Source organism: Abrus precatorius, unplaced genomic scaffold (genome assembly GCF_003935025.1).
Source record: "Abrus precatorius isolate BTA unplaced genomic scaffold, Abrus_2018 Scaffold11, whole genome shotgun sequence".
NCBI classification, from domain to species: Eukaryota; Viridiplantae; Streptophyta; class Magnoliopsida; order Fabales; family Fabaceae; genus Abrus; species Abrus precatorius.
The window spans coordinates 4,903,052-4,922,941 of NW_020874303.1; the positions used below are offsets into that span (position 1 = coordinate 4,903,052).

General features: G+C 29.0%; 1 protein-coding gene across 1 annotated transcript; it reads right to left on the reverse strand.

Annotated features, from left to right (window-relative positions):
* Positions 1-204: 204 nt before the first annotated feature.
* Positions 205-1,977, reverse strand: LOC113856166 (protein CUP-SHAPED COTYLEDON 2-like). Its single transcript, XM_027487878.1, has 3 exons — positions 1,794-1,977; positions 1,418-1,701; positions 205-795 (listed from the first exon to the last, which is right to left on the reverse strand). The coding sequence occupies exons 1-3, from the start codon at positions 1,975-1,977 to the stop codon at positions 205-207; spliced, it is 1,059 nt and encodes a 352-aa protein (XP_027343679.1).
* Positions 1,978-19,890: the final 17,913 nt, after the last annotated feature.

Consider the following 19,890-nt stretch of genomic DNA (forward strand, 5'->3'; position numbering starts at 1 on the left):
ATTTTCTGAAGACACATAAATCCATTGTTGGTTCATTTACGAAACTCAACATATTGCAGTTACAACTACACTCAAACTCCAAACTACCCTAGCAACGACTAGCACTAGTAATATAAATACTAATTAGCATAAAACACAAAGCTAAGCCAAGTTCGAGCCCAATAACGGGAACATTACACAACGCTTAATAAGGTCAAACAAATATCAGTAACCCCACATGCAATCAAGCTCCGAAGACCCCAATGCCACGTTGGATCCAACTTCAGCCACCCTTTGTTCCTCCGGCAAAGGCCAACCAGGAAAGTCACCGGAACCCCCGCCTGAGAAAGGCTGCGCCGCCGGGGAGAAAAAGAACGGAAGCTGAAGGTTATCTTGCAGTGATCTCAAGCTTGGGAAAGCTGAGACACCAACGTTTCTCTGGAACCTAGCAAAAGGGTCACTAGTGAGGTGCTGAGTAGTAAGGTCAAAGCTTGCATTATTGAAGGCGTTGTTAGAAACAGCAGCTGAAGCTGAAGAAACTGTGGAGAAACAGGACACGTGCTCTCTTTGAGTGGTGCTGTCATAGGAACAGTTGTGACGGTCGTTGAAGTTTGTGGTGTTGGGGTAAGGAGAAGAATCTAGCAATGGTGGAAGATAAACAGAAGAAGGAGAACTTGGTTCAGGGCAAAGACTCATGTTTGTAGAGTTAGTGGTGCTGTTAATTCTTGTCTTCTTTGAACCGCTTGTAACAGACACGCTGGAGCCTCCATTTCCTGTGTTACTCTTCTGGAACACACGAGATATGACCCACTCATCCTTCATCAGATCACAACCATTTTCAGGTCAGTTAAGTGCACAAAACAAATAGAATAATAAGCATGCAATATAACTGTTCTAAAAGTGTTTTTGTTACGAAAAGCTGTGTTAAAAAGCCGTTAGAAGCGTCTGCTTCTAAACAGCATTATGGAAAAAAGAGATAGTTGATGTGAACACTATGCAAAATGGAACAGTTGCATTAATGCTAGAAGCTCAGTACCATTTCGGTTGTAATCACCATATTGAATTTGTAGTTCCCATGCAAACACATGTATTCACGAAAACTAAATTAAGAAACATTGCCATACACCGTTGGGTAATAACCGTTCACAATTCAATAAGAGAACACAAATCCAAGGGGAACAGAACTATCCTGCCATTACGATATTAAAGTACAAAATTTAAATCAAGAATCAAAACTTAAAAGACAACAGAGAGAAAAATGATCAACATTGATAAACGAAACAATTACACAATGCTAAAATGGAAGCCAGATTCCACCTAGCTCAAGTTATGAAACTACAAATTTCAAGAATAATGCGGCTCATCATCAGAACAAAAGTACACGCTAGAGTAATGCAACTATGCTACACATGAATTAGAGGAAGACCAAAGTACTGACCTTGGAGTTCCTAGAGAGGTAGTGGTACGCAAATTTGCCTTCAAGGCGATACTCATGCATGACCCAGTTGCTTTTCTCTCCTTTGGGTGCTCTACCACGGTAGAAAACAAGGGTTTTCTTCATGCCCACAAGAGAACATGTCTTGGAGCTGTAAATCTCTCTATCTTTCCCAGTGGCTTTCCAGTAACCAGCTTCAGTAGCCCTATTGGTTCTTAACCCAGTTGGGTACTTTCTGTCGCGTAAGCTGAAGAAGTACCACTCTTTCTCACCCATCTTCGCTTTCTCTGCCAACAACCACCGCAAGGTTAGAAAATTCAACCTTTACAATGAAATGTACTAAGTAAAAATGAAAAACATAGAAATAAAGGGTGTTTACCAGGGAGCTCCCATGGCTCACACTTGTTAAGGTCAACATCAGCTATGGCTCTACCAGTGAAGGTGCTGTCTAGAACCTTCTTGAGAAGGTAGTAGGTGATGAGTTCCTCATCCGTGGGGTGGAATCGAAAACCAGGTGGCAAATGAGCCTCAGTGTTGTCCAAGTGGGGGTAGTAGTTGTCCATCTGAGAAGGAAGAAGAATCACTTGCAAGAAGAGTGAATAGTTTTTGAAAGGAGAAGGAGAATCTTAAGTTTTAATCTAATCCTTGGTGGCTTTCATTATATATAGGAAAAGAGAGCCATGGCAAGGGGAACAGCAGAAGCAAAATAGTGAAAGAGGGTTTTATGAGTTGGGTTATCACTTTATTTTTTTCACTTTGGTGAGTGTGGCTTTTGGTATAGGTTTGGGATTGGAGTTGAAGGGTGGTTTATAAGGGGTTTCATGGGGATTTGATGAATCGAGTGGCAGAGAGAAAAAGGTGAAATAATAAGGTATGATATGGCTGGAAAAATCTCTGTGTTTTCTCTGCACTATCCTCTTCTGATATCTCTCTCTACCCTCTGACAGGGTCCTTATCATGATCCACATAGCTAGAGAGAGAAAGAGAGGGTGATGTACGAGGGAGTGGGGTTTGAGTATGCGTGCGTGCGTGAGGAAGTGTGCAGGTATTCCTTTGTCAGTGAAGAAATTGTAAGAGAGAGGGAACAGAAAGTGTTTTTATGAGAGATAATAACAATAACAACTAGCAAAGAAAAAAAGAGAAAAACACTTTCTGTAATTAACAGAAAGAAAAAATTTATTTACAAATAAAAGATTAAAATATATTTGTTATTCTATAATTAACATTTATTTATAAATGTATTTCTGTATTGAAAAAATATATTAATAAAACTTATTTTTTATTTTAGTTTTAAAAAATAGTTAATATTTTTAAAAGTATATTAATTATTAAATTTTTTAAGATTTTATTTATTAAAAATTTATATTAAAAAAATACTCAAATATATGTATTTATTTATTTAATATGTAAAACATTAATTAGTATTATATTTATTTTTATAATAGAGACTATTTTTTGTTAATATTGATAAATTAAGTATTTTTTATAAATAAGATCAAAGATAATATTTTGTTAAATATTTATTTTATTATAATATTATTGATAAAAATTAATGTTTATTGAATTACCTTAATGAAAGAAAATAAAATATTTGTATATAAATTTAAGTATAACTTTTAAGGATAAAAACTAATTTTGTAACTAATGTTAACTGTTAAAGATGAAATGTTTATTTTATGTGCATTTAAAGAAAAAAGGCTTTTGAACAGAAAACAGATTATAGGAAAAAAGAATGTGATTTTTCACAGTTAATTATATACATCGAAAAGGCTGTTCCATATCTTCCCTGTCAGCACAGTACAAAAATTGTATAATCAGAAACACCAACCATGTTTATTACACGCCAACTTCCTCACTTTTTATTTATGTGAAATGTGATACTTGGTACTCCTTTGCTTCACCATTCTCAATCTCAACCACTCTATTAAAAATTATTCTATTTCTATCATTGTGATACACTCATCATTATTTCTGTTTATGCGTAATTTGGTGTGTGTTCTCAGATTTGATATCCTTCGGAAACACACAGTTTAAACCAAAAGTACAGAATGCATTCCTGCATTTAGTTTCTAACAACTCGCGTAGGAGAATTCTATTAATTTAATCACAGATTTTGTCTTAAAAGATGTATTGTAGTAAGTAATTGTAATTTTTTCGGGGAATCTACTCTCTAATTATAATTTTTGTAATGTTCTTTTGGTCCTAAATAATTTTATTATACAACATTAGTCTTTATTTTTAAGTATTATTAATACTTTTAAAAAAATATAACATAAAAGGTAACAAAACAGTTTATATGGGAAGTTGCAGCTGCCTTTGCTGATGATGCACTGCTACAACCAGATGGTGACATGTAAGACAAATAAATCTCCTGAAAGCTAGGTAAAAGTAAGATTAATTTATTTTAATGGAATTAAATTTAATTTTGACATAATTAATTTTAAATTAAGTTTGATCATAATTTTATTAGCTAATTATTTTAGCTTCAAATTTTATATTAAAATGTGTGTCATCGAATTTATTTTTGAAGATTAACAAATCAGATAATAATAGACCACAATTTTTTTTCTTTTTCACCGTAGGTTTTTCCCGCCTCGTTTTCCATCATATTATAGGCATGTGCTAACTTTATTGGTATCCGTTGTGAAAATCATTCTTAGCTTTTATATATGTGTGTGTAAAAATTCCCCTTAGCTTTTTCTGATCATACTTCTTTTGTTTTGAAGAAAAATGGTATCCGTTGTTAAAACCAACAAATTTTTTGGTTTTTTGAATTTTATTTAACCTCACCTTTTTCTGATCATACTTCTTTTTCAAATTTCTTCACAGTAAAATCTAGAACCATGTGGGTTGGAGATTCATATTCCAAAAGAGAAATGCAGAGTAACTCTGAATTACCATGATAGTTAGCAGGATTTGCTTGACATATCAATGTAGTGATTGATACATTTAACTGTTCTATCATAATCATAACTAGTGAAAAATTTATTTGTTGAAAGAGAAAATGGCTTCTTTTAAAAGGGTACACTCATAATATTCAATAACTATCATTTTTACATGACATATCAAAAATAGAAAAGAGAAAAAGAAGCAAAATTCTGAGAGAACAGACACCCTTGTACAAGTGCGAATACAACCAAAACTAGAGAATTATTACTGTTATATACAATCTAATCTCAAGAGGGTATCAATATCATGACATGTCAAAGCAACAGCTTTTAATACCATAACACATTTGGCGACCAAATGACCATTCACAGAACAAAACAAATGTTACTGAAAGTGGGTATTGTGCATCTGAGAGAGGAAAAAGTGAAGCAGAAAGCAAGAGCATATATAGCTGAGATCGATCCATTGATTTTACACCCACAAGGGCCAATCACCCAAGACATTGGATATAATGTCTCACTTTTTGAGACGCCCTTTTCCTTCCTCAACAAATACATTAGCCCAAAAAAATGTGGGAACAATGAGAGACATATAAAGCTGAAAACCTTGATGGATTGCGTTGATTTTACCTTCTCACAGCAAGCATAATGAGTTCTCCAAAAGTGAAAAAGGAGGAAAAGAGTGTCATGTTCCACATTTCCTAACATTTTGTTAACTAATCGTGTAATTAATTACAAACCTTAAACATTGTGATTTTTCAATTAAGGAATTGGTTAATTAATTAAAAATGAATGACCCCACTGAGACATCCCATCCCATCCACCCATCCAATCCAATCCATCACTATCAAGCACAAGAAGAGAAGGTGATGCTAGGTGAGGGATTGATACCATGGGAATTTGACACATCATGCTCGGATTTTGAGAAACACAGCCCTCTCTCACAGGCTTTACATCAAATCAAATCATCTCTTCAATCTGCATGCTGAGGTCTTCTCTCCATCCCAACACACCCCATTTCAACTTCTCTCTCTCTCTCATTTCCATCATTGGCGCATTTCTGCATTGCCCAATTTCCGAAAGCTCTCTTTTCTTTATTTTTATTATTATTACAAAAAAGAAAAAGAAAAATCCCCGTTGCAAAACATAAACACTCACTATCTTTCTCTTTTTTTTAATTTTTTCCTTTAAACTCATCAAGGCACTTTCTAACAGTTGTTCCCAAAAAAAGCATAAAATTCCCCCACGATTTACTCTCACCAGGATTGGCTAAAACCCTCTCAGGTTTCACCTAGCTTCCCAAGTTGCAACCTTTTTGGCTTGCAACTCACGGTTCCTCGTGTTAAGTCCCTCTCGTGCTACACTTCGTAATCAGAACCGGGTCCGGGTGGTCCACCCCACCCACTCCCCAAACCCAAAAACACCCTTTTTTTTAATAATAAAGTTCCTAGCTTTTCAATAAAATAAAAATGGGTCTCCAATTAACATTAAAAATAAAAACTTTTTTAAGAAAAAGAAAATGACAGTGAAAGGTGGTAAGACAACACAGAAACTCATTGCAGATGAAGACACACTCCTTGTTGGTTGATTGATATTGATGGACACGGACTGAACCGGGCGGTTCAAGGAGTGAACCGGGTTGTCTGGTTCAGATATAGACAAACGGTGGCGGTTGACTTTTTTGGGTAAAAATTGAAAAGTTGAGGTGAAAAGGGGTGTCTCATAATTTCCTCAAGTGTTGTAGTTGTGCTTTTTTATTTTTAATCTTTTTTCAAAAAAGAAAGAAACAGTCACAGAAGAAAATGAGGAAAGAGAAGAAAAAAGACAAGAGGGCGCGTGGATCGAGAGAGATCGCAGATCGCGCGTGACGACAAAGCTTAGGTCATCCCCGCCGCCCTCCGGCTACGGCGTCAGAAGAGTGCATGGGGTCACAATTTAATAATAACCAATAATTATAAAAATAATATTCATCAAATTTATTGGTGTTAATAAAGGTTTTGTAAACATGAACCTTTTTAGGTCATCCCCTTTCATGACATAAATAAATAAAGGTAATATAATATAAAATATTTAAAAAATCATATTAAAACTTATAAATGAAAGAATATATTGACCACTAACTTTAGAAAAAAAATAAAGAAATAATGAGTGAATAATTCATTTTAAAAAATAAAATAAAAATAATTATATTATAGAGTGTTACAAAAATTGGATAATAATAATAATAGTGAGAAGTGGGTGGAGATGACGTGTTAGAATGGATAGGATTGGTAATGGAATGGGGCCATTAAGCGCCGTTTGATTAATTGATTGGGTGGCTGCTGCATAGCTACCGCGTACGGATTAGCAGTACCAACTTGTCGTGTGTCGGTCCACTACGACTCGTACTAACTCTCCACTGTTCCAAAGTCCAAATTAAGAATCAATTTCGTACTTACAAACCTTCTTTTTTAAATTCATTTCAAAATTTACATTAAAACAAATCTCTTCTAACATATTTTTTTCCATTTTCATTACTTTAAATTACACTCTTTTTTCAATTAAATTAATAGTATATGCACCCTCATATATCAATTTCAAATGTAAATTTACTTTCATTTTCTGTGCAAAATACAATGTCACCATTCGTAGTTACTTTTTTTACTTTAAAACTATTATTGTTCTATGTATTGTGCTGAATTACTTTTGATTTTATAAGTCTAAAATTTATCGTTTCTACTTATTATATTTTTATTAAAAATACATATTATATTTTATTTTTTAAAACGTAAAACTATTTTTAAAATAAAAAACAAACTTACTCTAATTATTTCTTCCTGTTTTCTAAAACAACACGATAATTTTAAAAATATTAAGCCTTTCAGGTAATAACTGTTTTAAACTTTAAATATACAGTTTGTTTTGTAAGTACGTATTGAAAGAGGATTCCCTTCATATATGTAGTTTAAAGGTACTGCATGATCACTGCATGATCATGTCATTTACATTTACATTTTGGCAAGAAAAATTTTAAATTAGAAAAAGTAAAAATAAATATTTTTTGTTCAAAAATATTAAATTATCAGTTTTTATATTTAGCGATAAAATATAAAGAAAATTATAATTATTCTTAAATGATTATGTATTCTTTCAATGCATTAACAAATAAATTGTTATATGAATAAAATATTTTTTAGTGCATTAACCAAGAGCGTGCAAGTGCTGAAACATGCCTAGCGACATATTTGTAGTTATTTAAATAAAAAATATTTAAATTTTTTCACCTATTTTTTTTCCTTCAACTAAACTAATATAATCTTTGAGATAATATTTTCTTGGTGTGGACTTACAACATAATTTGGTTTACATCATTTTTTTTTTAGGGTTACCAAATTCGATCTATGGTAAAAAAATGAAAGATAGAGATCATAAGAAAAATAGAATTTTGTTATGATGTAAAATATTATTAATTGATTAAATTCAATGAATGTCAAACCATTAATGTAGTGTTTTTTTATACTGGAGAAATATCTTAATCCTATTTATAGACTTTCTTACACTCACTTGTATATATGTCAAACCATTAATTTGATAATGAAATGGAGGATGAAAAAATAATTGTCATGCAGTGGAAGTAAAAAAAAAAAGCAATAAAAACTAATGTAGATTAAATAAAATTTATGTGAGAAAAACAAAATTTGTCTTGTAAAATAGAAACCTTTTAAGCTATAAATTATCTTTCAAATTATATATATTTGTTGGTATTTATGTGGTATATTTCTTCATTTAGTCCTTCATTCTTATTTTTAAATGAATCATAAAAAAAGTTATAATCCTTCTAAAGATCACATTTTTTTTTAATTTAGTCCTTCGTTTTAAAGAGATTAAATAAAAAGTGATGTTTAAAATGAATTAATTGATGATATTTTAAAAAACAGTATTTGATAACAAAAATATATTGCAAACAAAATTAAAATTAAAATTCAAAATATGAAACAAATAAAAAATTTAATAAAGGCAATTGGCAAAAAGGACGAATAAAAGTCCTCCGCCGCTCATTCCATGAAAGAGTACGGAATAGCTGTTTCTATGTCAAATATATACGGATATATTCATAATAAATATAGATATTTATTAAATTATTAATAAGCAAACATTTTATTTATTTGTCATAATTTTATCAATAATATGTTAACTGATTTATTTTTAAAAAAACAATTAAAAATGTTTGAGTAATTTAATATAACACAAGCGACTGTGAATATAAATTCTGCTACAACTATTCCACTTCCTTTGAAAAAATAGTGTAAGAAAAAAAATGTATAAGCTCACTTTCATGGACCCTTAGGAACTTATAAACAATTGATTGGAGGCCTAAATCAAAGTTCAACCAGTCCAACAGAAACATAAGTGGGCCTCAACGTAGTGTTCTTTCTTGCTAGGCCCACTTCTTAATCTTTCAACAGATAATTATATTTGTTATACATTTATTTAGAGAATAATACAAAATTAGTTAACTAAAATAATTCAATAATAATAATAAGTAATATTTATTTTAATTGTATTAAATATTTTTAATCTTAATTAAAATTAAATTATGATTCAGAGATTGTAAATTTTGTAATTTAATATATTGTAAATATGTTAGTAATTTGATTTTTAGAATTTAGTTATAATTTGTATGAAAATATTAATTAGATATTGTTTGATTGTGTTATTAAAATTAATGAAGATAATTTTTTTTATTGTAATTACGTTAGTAATTTGTATGTAAAAAAATTTATTGTATTATATTAAAAAATTAATTTTTATTTTAAATATGGTCATGATTTGTATGTAAATATAAACTAAATTTTGTTTGATTATGTTATTAAAATTAATGAAGATTAACTATATATTATAATTATGTTAGTAATTTATATGTAAATATAAAAAATAATTTTTGATATTATTTTAGTAATTTTTTTTAATTTCAATATAATCATAATTAGTATGTGATGATAAAAATGATTATTCTTAATTATATTAGTAATGTTAATTTTTTTAATTAAGATGTAATTTAAATTTGTATATAAATAAAAAAATTATTTTCAGGTTTAATGTTAAGTAATTTTGTTAGAAATTTTTTTAATTGTGATTTGATTATAATTTTATAATAAATTTAAAAAATTTATATTTATTTATGTTAGTATTTTGATTTTTTTAAATATGATAATGATTTATGTGTAAATATAAATTAAATTTTGTTTAATTATGTTTTTACATTTAAACAAGTTCAAGTTTGTATTGTAATTAGATTAGTACTTTGATATTTTTATTTAAGAAATACTAATAATTTTATAGAATTATAAAACAAGTTGATATTTCTATTAAATAAGAAATAGTAATAATTTTTATTTAACACTGATATTTTTTATTTAATTAAATTGATATTTGTATTTATATGTTTTTTTTTTTTTTTTGTATAGGTGGCATCATCTTCAGGACAAAACATAGTTATTAATCTCAGGGTAGAAGATTCATCACTCCTTCGGCTTCAAAGTATTTATGTCTCCAAACATATTTGGGATGGACGTTATCACTCGATGTTAAGGGTTAGAAGGAGTCAAAATATTCCTGATAGATGAGAAGGTGTTCCTCATAAAATTATTTCACATTTGGAGTTAGTCAATTTTATTAGAGTGACTAACTTATCACAGTTTCCCCTAAACGTTAGATTGATTACCGCATTAGCTGAGAAGTAGAGGCTTGAGACGCACACCTTTCACTTGCCCCTTGAAGAGTGTACTATTTCTCTTCAGGATGTTGCTAACCTATTAGGGCTACGCATAAATAAGATACCAGTTATAACACCCACTGAAGGTAATTGAGCGCAAATTGTTAAAGATAACTTAGGTATCAGACTAGGCCCAGATGCTTTTGTAGGGAGTTTCCTAAAAATGAGCTTATTGGACAAGTACTTCACTCATATTGTAATGCATAATCAGAATGCTCTACAGATTACTCGATTTGCTAGGGCATATATATTTAGGCTCATTGGAGGATTCATACTTTCTAATCACTCAAGCAGCAAGATATCTGTGAGAAACTTACATTGACTTTGAATTGACTAGTCAATATAGTTGGGTTCTGCAGTTATAGGTTATTTGTACTGAGAGTTATGCATGACCACCAATATTGACTGTGTTGCCATTGGAGAACTTGTTGCGTTGATTGTGATGTAAGCTTGGGATATATTTCTTCATGCAGCACCTAGTAATCCCCCTATACACATCCTTGTCTTTCCTATGGTGTAAAATAAATTGAAAGTCATTTTGTACGCATTGATTATATATCATTATAACATATAATATTGTTGTGCAGTAGTTAATGTTTATATTAAAACTTCTCTTGCAAATGGTTATCATAGGGTACAAGGAAAGGGGAGAAGGATATCCAGTAATACATATATATATTTGATTGTTTAATATGTGATGAGGTAATATATATTTTTCTACCAAAATAGTTATTTAAATTTAAATAATATTATAGTTTTATTACACTTTAATAGTATAATTTTTTTTATTAATTGTCTTTTTATGTTGTTTTACACATATAGGTGCCATACAGTATGGAGCTCATTAACATGTTGTCACCTATCTGTAGAGACGATATGGACTCATGGAGGGCGGTGGTGTCATTGATATGTTTTTAGGTTTGTGAGTGGCACCAGTCTACTCGAGTGATGCGTCAATTTGGTATGGTTCAGCACATACCTAAGGTGCCTTACTAGCCTAACCAGTTACATGATCTTACCCTTAGAGGAAAAAATTGGGCAGCCAAATTTAGTGCTATGTTAGAAATTTGGAAGAGTAAAAGACTTTGGGTGATGACTAATAAGCCCCAGTATGGTTTACTGAGTTCAAATCTAGGAGCATGTAATTGCATATATTCTTACTAACATGGCAAAGTAGTGTATAATTCATCCGGTCACCAAAAACTTTAACAATGACTTTTTGCTTCGTCTTTCAAGCTTTCTTATTTGAAAATTTGTATCCAAACTAAGCACTTATTCACTCTTGTATCAATGAAATATGTACTGACGATTCTTCGTTTACCATTCCTACATAAAATTAAATTGATTGAGTAAAAATAATGTAATTGTATACATAATAAAACATCCAATTGTTAACATATAGAAAACATGTTTCTTACTAAGAATGCATGAACAAATTAAATATGAATCTAACTCTTAATGATCTTGAAAAATTCTAAGATTGACATATGCATGTGAACCACTCCACCTAGTAATTTTTCACTTGTTTAAATTCTTCAACAATGAAGCCCTCATTCTCCATGGACAACTAGAGGTATGGTTGAAAAATTTCACATACAAACATGTTGGTTTAGACTCAGCCATAAAATAACTTCAATGAATCTTGCGTAATGTTTTAATGCATTTTTCACATCTTCTTTACTATTAAATAACAAGTCAACGAATAAAGGATCTCCTTCAAACCATGAATTGACTTGTTGAGAATGTTCTTCATTCATCTCTTGATCAAGATGTTCTCAATTAATATATTATATTGCGAAGTAACATTCCAAAAAGGAATTACAATATTTCCTCCATTATATTTTACAAAAATTTGTAACATTTATGTTAACATAATTAATTAAAAACAACAAATTTTAAACATTATTCCACATTACCTTCTACTATTTCGTTTTCTTATGTATTTAAGTTGGAATCAAACTCGCCTTCAACATCAGTAGAAGAAGAATTGTCTAGCAAAATTTCTCCTTCATCACCTTCATCAATATAACTATCATAATCTGAGTCTTCATTATTTTCATCAACATCATTCCTAATTCTTTTATTGTAACAAATTTATAACTTTTAATTTTAACAAATACATATATTAATAAAATAATTTATAAAGTAATTAACATTACCTTCATATTAATCACGACTCATAAAAGTGTCATTATTTTGCTGTGAAAGTGATAAATTTAAATTTATTATCTTCGACGACACTGATGAACTTCCAACAACAACAATATCTACATACAACTCAATAACATTTATAATAAATTGTTGAAATACACTTATCATGCAATCAATATCTTAATCATCACAAATATCTAAAGTTATATACTATTTAATATTTCTATCATTCAAAAAATGTAAAATTAATATAAAAATAACTTGATTATGGTTAATATTAAGTTTCAAATAAATTTTTCTTTTTAAGACTTTAAAACTTATTCCTCGCTTTATTTGAGTCACTTTTTTACTTCCTTTAAAACTCACTCATTTATTTCTTTCGTAGATTCTACCATTCCAATATATAATAATAATAATTCCACTCATCTTGTATTTTTACAAATAAACTTTATTTAATATTTAATTTTTCTAAAATAAAAATCAAATAAATAATAATGATTCATTGATTAATCAAATTATTTAATTAAAAATAAATCAGCAATAACTACATTCATAATTTTAAATCAAATTAGCAAAATAAATTATAAAATAAATAAATTAAAATTGACATGTTTCCTTTTAAACTTGTTCTTACTTAATGAAAATGAGAGGTGCAGGGGTGATATTTATAGTGTATAAGTTTCGCCATATTATTCGCGTAATTAGTTAAAATTCTGAGGCGCATCAATATCATATAAGTTGTGTAATTTTTATGATAAAACTTACTCAGATTGTAACATGTATCACCATCTCAGAGTTTTATTCTGTAAATAGCAAAAATGATTCTTAATTTCACCATTAATATTACAAAATTGTCTAAATATTAACATGTGTCACAATCTGATAATTTTATGTTTTTTGTGATAAAATTTAATTTAAAAAAATAAATATTTTTATCAACTATTTTAATAAAATATTTTGTCACATCGACAAAGTCACTTAGAAAGATAAATAGTTTCAAAAAATTTATAAATTAAAAATTTATTTTTTAGTTTATAATATTTAAATAAAAAAGCGAAAGATAACAATGCTAGAACTGGAAAAAAAGTTTTGAAAGGCATATTTTTTTAACAAGAGGGGTTAATGCTAAAAAAAATTAAGGAAGCATTTTATATAATAATATTTTAGTATTTATAAAATAATGACCAGAATTATATTTTTATATTTAAAAAAGAGAATAAAGATATTTATAAAATTAATAAATTCTTAAAAATAATTTATAATAATTTATTGTTATATTAAAATATTATCTAAAATATAAAATCCCACAATCCGCCCTGTCATAGTCAATGCCCGCTTCTTGAAGACAAGAAAGAAGAGTATGAAACTCATGATTTGATCGAGTGACCCAAGAAAATGTCCTACTCCTACACATGATGAGTTGTAGATTCAAATTATTATTATTATTTTATTATAAGGTGTTATGTAATAAAAAGTTCAAATTAAATGATATATAAAAAGGATTATAAATCTAAATTGTAAAGACTTTTTTTTAAGACAAACAAGACATTTAAGATTAAAGTTTGTTTTCTCAATCAAACTCGTATTTAAATTTTAATATGATATCGAAATGTATTTTTTCAAAAAATGAAAGGTTCAATTTATTTTTTAAAAACAGCCTGATGAAAAATTAAACCTCTGATGTTAAAAAAATTTAAGAAAAAAAATTAAAAATTTTGACCATAAAAACAAATGAAGTAGACACTCAAGTTTGAAGTATAAAACTTAAACCAAAAAATTAATTCGTTAAGTCAAAACTAATTTAATTTAAAGAAAATTATTAATTAATAAAAAAAAAGTTTCAGTAACAAATTAAATAATATATAAATAAGAGAATTATAAGTGTAAATAGTTAAAGTTTTTCTGTCCGTAAATAGTCAAAATGTTGAAAACAAGCGTACTACTACAACTTACAGCTCTTTTCAGATTCTTAGGCCCAAATTTTTAATTTTAAAATGAGGTGAATGCAGAGTTTATATATATATATATATATACATATATATATATATATATATATATATATATATATATGACTATTTGGTATTTACCTTTTTCACTTACCATGAGGGAGAAGGACAAGGGAAATCAGAGATGGTGACTGCAACAAGACATGTTTGGTGTTCAGGGTTTACTATTTCTAACGAGAAAAGAAAACCTTTCTTCAATCATCCTTCTTTTTCTTCAACCCTTCCCTCAAATTTCAGGCCCTTTACTTTCTCATCCAATCTTTCCCATGCTGCTTTCTCCACAGGTAAGCCCTTTGATCATTAATTCCCAACCTTACATAAAAAACGTTCTTTCCCTTCTGCAATCAAATTACTCATTTAATGAAACGAAAATTATTATTTTTTATCTTGTGTTTAAGTAAAGACAATAAACACTTATATGTGATAAATTTTTATTGAGATATCATGAGTTTCATTGTATTATCATAATTTTTAATTAAAAAATATTGTTTATTAATTTTCTATTATATTCTCTTACGAACACCTTAGAAATTTCGAAGGAAAAAAGAAATGAGAAGAGAGTAACTTTCTTGGTTTATCTTATGCTTTAACTGAAAATCAACTTGATCATGGCTTTATATTCAGTGTAAGTATAAATTCGCAGAAAACTAATTGTATAGGTTACTTGTCTGCACACATTTTTGGGTGGCCAAAACGTGCACCCGTTGTTTGTATGGCAAAAAGATATGCTCCAAGCACTACTAAGAGAAAGGTAACCCCCATATCTACAAATTTTTTATGTGAATAATGGTCTCATTCATTGTTATTGCTACATTTTTGTTACGAAACCCCTTCATTGCTTTTCCCTTTCCTTCAATACCATGCCTGAAATAGTTTCTTACAATTATATTTATCATGTGGTTGGAATTGGAATCATTTGGCCCAGTTGGTAGTAAATAAGGATTAATGGGTAGGACCGATTATGCTGTCCTGATATATACATATATGTTTTTAGTTTGCATATTTTGTTCTTCACTAACCCGTTTGGTTGTTGATCTGGATCACAAAGTGGGATTTTGTTGTTAGTATCTAAGTGTTCCCAAAATTTATTTATTTTTTTTAACGCCAGATATTGAGTAGAAAAAGGGGTGGTGACCCGGATAAGAAGAGACACAGGAGGAGGAAAGGGTCCAAAAAGAAGAAGCTTTTTAAGATCATCAGGCTTGTTTCAGCAGCTGGGACTGGATTCTTTTATGCCAAGAAGAAAAGCAGGAAGATGGATAAGCTTGTGGTGAAGAAATTTGATCCAAAGGTAAAGTGCCATGTTGTGTTCACCGAAATCAAATAAGCCTTTGTTTTACATTTTGATGAATCAGCAAATTCATTGACTTTGTTTCTGTGCAAGAATTGTTAGCTTTGTAAAATAGGTTATTTAATCCGTAATATTTGAATGATCATCAAAAGTGATCTAAGGAGGAGGGGCAGTTACATTGGTGTAAGTTGATTTGTCCTCTATACAAATATATGGGGAGGTTCCAATGTTACAAAATGTTGAGATCTTACATTGACTATTGCTATGACTAAAATAGAGCTCAAAAGTTGAAGTCATTCATTTTATTTTGTTGACTTGAGCAACTAACTCAGAAGCAAAACCTCCCATGCCTCATGAAACAACAAAAAGACAAACCTTTTTCACTAATCACACCAATTTTTTGGTATCTTCGAGACATAAATTTCCGACAAATATTACTTACAACACTAAAATTAAGTTCTGGTGATAGAAAAAGTAACTACCTTACATGTATTGCACAACCCAATCATGTAATATCAATGGGCTCCGTTTTTGGAATCCAATCCAAATTTAAAAAAAGCGTTCACCTATTCAAACATTATTTTGGATATGATCGCATTACAAGGGTAATTACGTAACATAGGCATCACTGTTTCTCACGTGATTTTTTAGGATCATAACTATCTAATTCCGTAATTAGGAGAAACCTAAAATCATAAGTGATCATTTACTTAGCAAATGTATATATACAAATACACGAGGTGCCATGATAACGATTGTTGATCTGTTCTACATCATTCAATCACCTAACCTAATTAGCATAAAATGTTATTAACTAACTCGAAGAATTGCATACGTTCGTTAAGTATTCCATTTCTCTTTCTCCATTTTGTTCATTAATATTATTAGTATTGACGTACAATCTTCTTGGCTTTTTTCCACAATTAGGATTATCCCCTTTTAAAATTACTCAATTGTGCTAGTTTTAAAAGTTTAGTAAAACTAGTGTAACTTAACTCTTTTTTATGTGTTTAAGTTGGATAAATTTATAATATATTTTTAATAGTTTTTAAAGGCCGCGACCTTTTTGGTGTAAATTTTTTAAAAATTATACGAATAACATATTAAAAAGAAAAAAAACTACACTAGTTGCTTAAATTTTTAAAATTCAAATCCACTCGAGTTCATGTGATGCCTTCATACTTTTATTATGCTACAGTCTCTGCATATTGTCATATCTTACATCTAAGAAAGAGAATATAATATCATTTCCAAATCAAATGCAACTTTAGTTCCTAACAAATTTATAATTCAAATTAGAGTAAATTACGCTCTTTTATCTTGGTAATGATAAAAAATTAATCAAGTGTTTCTAGTTTTCCCCCCCCTCTCTTTACCACTTGTAATATTACTATCAATTTATTTCAAATACGTAACTACTATTGATTTTAATACTTTAAAGGATAAAAATAAAAAAATATCTTTATCATCGGGTTTGAAACTTTATCTGGCAAAATTTTTTATCGATCTTGTTAACATAAGAAACTTGTTAAAAAATTAATAAACAATAAGGTTTTTTTAAATTTTGTTAGAATAAATGAAAAAAATCATGTAGATATGTACTTTTACGTTTTAAAGAAAAAAATTATTTCTATTTTTATTTCTTAACTAATGCATTTTCCATTGCTTCATTTTTCAAGTTAAAGAATTAATAGCACATATTCAAAATAATTGTTAATGGTACCAAGAATAAAGCGAGAGAAAGAAACATCACTGAAATAAGAAGTTAGTACATTCCACTAAATTAAAATATAAGATGTATTTATCTTTTAGAAGACTGCAATTTTAAAAAAAATTGCTAATACGGGCATTAGTTTAGAAATAAAAAAGATTTGCTAAAAAAATATAATAATGCACTTATTCTGAATTTTTTATATATATAGTATTTAGAAATAATATATACTAAAATATGGTGTTCTTGACAAATTACAGAAATATGAAATTTAAATATAGTTAATGGCAATTTTTTGTGTAAGTACAAATATTTAAAGATAAATAACAAAAAATTTAAAATGTATAAAAAATATATTAACTTTAAAAAAATTAAGTCTGGCTGATGACAATTTTTAAAATAATAATAGAATATCTTAAAAATACCAAAAAATTGTTAATATTGGTCAAAAATCATAAATGAACATTTTGAATTTTTTTTTCCATAAAAAAGGAGACACTTATTCTCATGTTTTTAAATAAAAAATTATTATTTATTAATTTCTTAATATGTGGCCAAGTCCTTATAAAAATAAAAAATGGAAAAGGGCATTTTACTCATTCAAATAGCAATAAACTTAGTTTGCAAACTTAATATTAATAGTTTGATGGTTTAATAGTATCTTCAAGTGTTATTGAGTGTTTTCATGAAGAAAGAAAGAAATGTAACAGTTGATTAATTCGCATACACTGGTTTTTAGAAACAATTAATGAGTATATACGTAGTTGATTCATAAATGGTAAATATCGTGTGAATGTATATAACGGGGGGCACACAATTTATGACAAAGTGATTTCATGCATTGAATAGGATTAACTAAAAGACAAATTACAATAAATATCCATGACAATAATCTAGTTCCAAATTGTTTCAAAAAATAGAATTTATGTTATAGCTACACCGATACGATCATTCTCCCGATACTTTATCAGTTATATGATATAGGAAACGTTGTCTAAATGGATGATATAAGCCAAGCTCAATATCATTATCGTCTTAATTTTGGAGGTTCTTTGTCACATCGCCCGTTATATTTGGGTTTAAAAACAAACAAACATAACTATTATTCTTGTAAATTTAATTAATAATATTTGGATTACTTATGGCTCTTGCTGCTAAATAAAGCAACATATCAGTTTCAGTGATTTGTACATGATTATTAATTAGCTTGCGATTTCGTGTCAAACTCCTAAATCAATTAGTTAATTACAACTACACAGCCGATGCTAGACCCAGAAGACTAAGACTAAGAGCAACTCTCTCTATAAGGAAGAATTGGAAGAATCCAATATAATGTTGTGGATTATAGTTTAGTTTGGCAATCTATTTTCATTTTCCACACATGTCTTCACTTGATAATTTCTATGTAAGTTACTATCCACTTCAAATGCTTGCTCTAGCCTTAGTTGAAATATAAAGTGCAAAATTATCTACTGTTTATTTAATTTTGCGTGATGTAGAGATTTTTAGAAACGATGTTTAAATGTGAGGAAAATTAAACTTGTGTAATTCAAATCATAAACATATGGGTTTATTATAAATCAAAACCTTAATATATCAAATTATAAATTATATTTAAAAGCCAAATTAGTGAAAGTTAAAAAAGAATACGAAATATTCGTCGGCTAAATTTCTTGTTTTCAACCCACGTTGAGACGATTCACATTCAATTGACCATGTCAGGTCCACTAAATGGAATCCTCTTTTACGCTCAAGTCATGACACTTTCATGGTTGTTTGGTCTCTTTCCCTCAGACTATACAAAACCTAACAGGAGATTAAATATAAATTTAATTAAATCCAATGAAATTTATTTGCATTTTTTATTAGTGTAACAAACTTTTCCATCCGTATCAAGTATTATTCTGCCATTTCACTTAACAACAATTATTGTATGAAATTACAAATTTAAATATTAATATTAACAATACTCTTGCTAATCAATTTTATAAATACTTTAATTAAAGATTCGATAGATAATATTTGTGTATTAATGTCACATTAAGATATATTTGAATAAATATTTATTTTTATTCTTTAATTAATATTTAAAAGATATTGGCAATTTATTGATAAAACCCCAAAACTAACGCCATAATTAATGATATCATAGTACCGAGTCATTTTATAACTTAATTCAAAAGTATCATGTTAAATGAAATTCCTAGACAAAAACCGATGAATCAGAAAAAGCTCAACTACCATATCCTAGTTATTATTCCAAATAATAATAAAAAATACGAGCTAAAAAAACTCATTTGAAAAAAAAAATCGGATTTTTTATTTTCTTTGTACCCTTGTAATTGAACTTTTGCTGGCAGAAAGTTTTAGCTGCTTTTCACGCGACTCCGAGACTCATGCAATAAAAAAAAAGAAATTGAATAATATAATAATATCTGTGGTGGATGGGAAAAGAGGGACGGCAGTACATACATGATGATATTTTTGGATGGTGCCGTATGCCAAAGCGTGTCTCCCGCCGGGGATCCAAAGCAACACGTGTCAGCATTCCAAGCATCAATCGTTATGAACCGTCAGATCAGATCGGACGGATTCAAACACATTTCATTCTTCTGATCCTGATCCATCTCACGCGGCGAGGAGGCGGAGCATGCCGACAAATGTCTCCGTCATC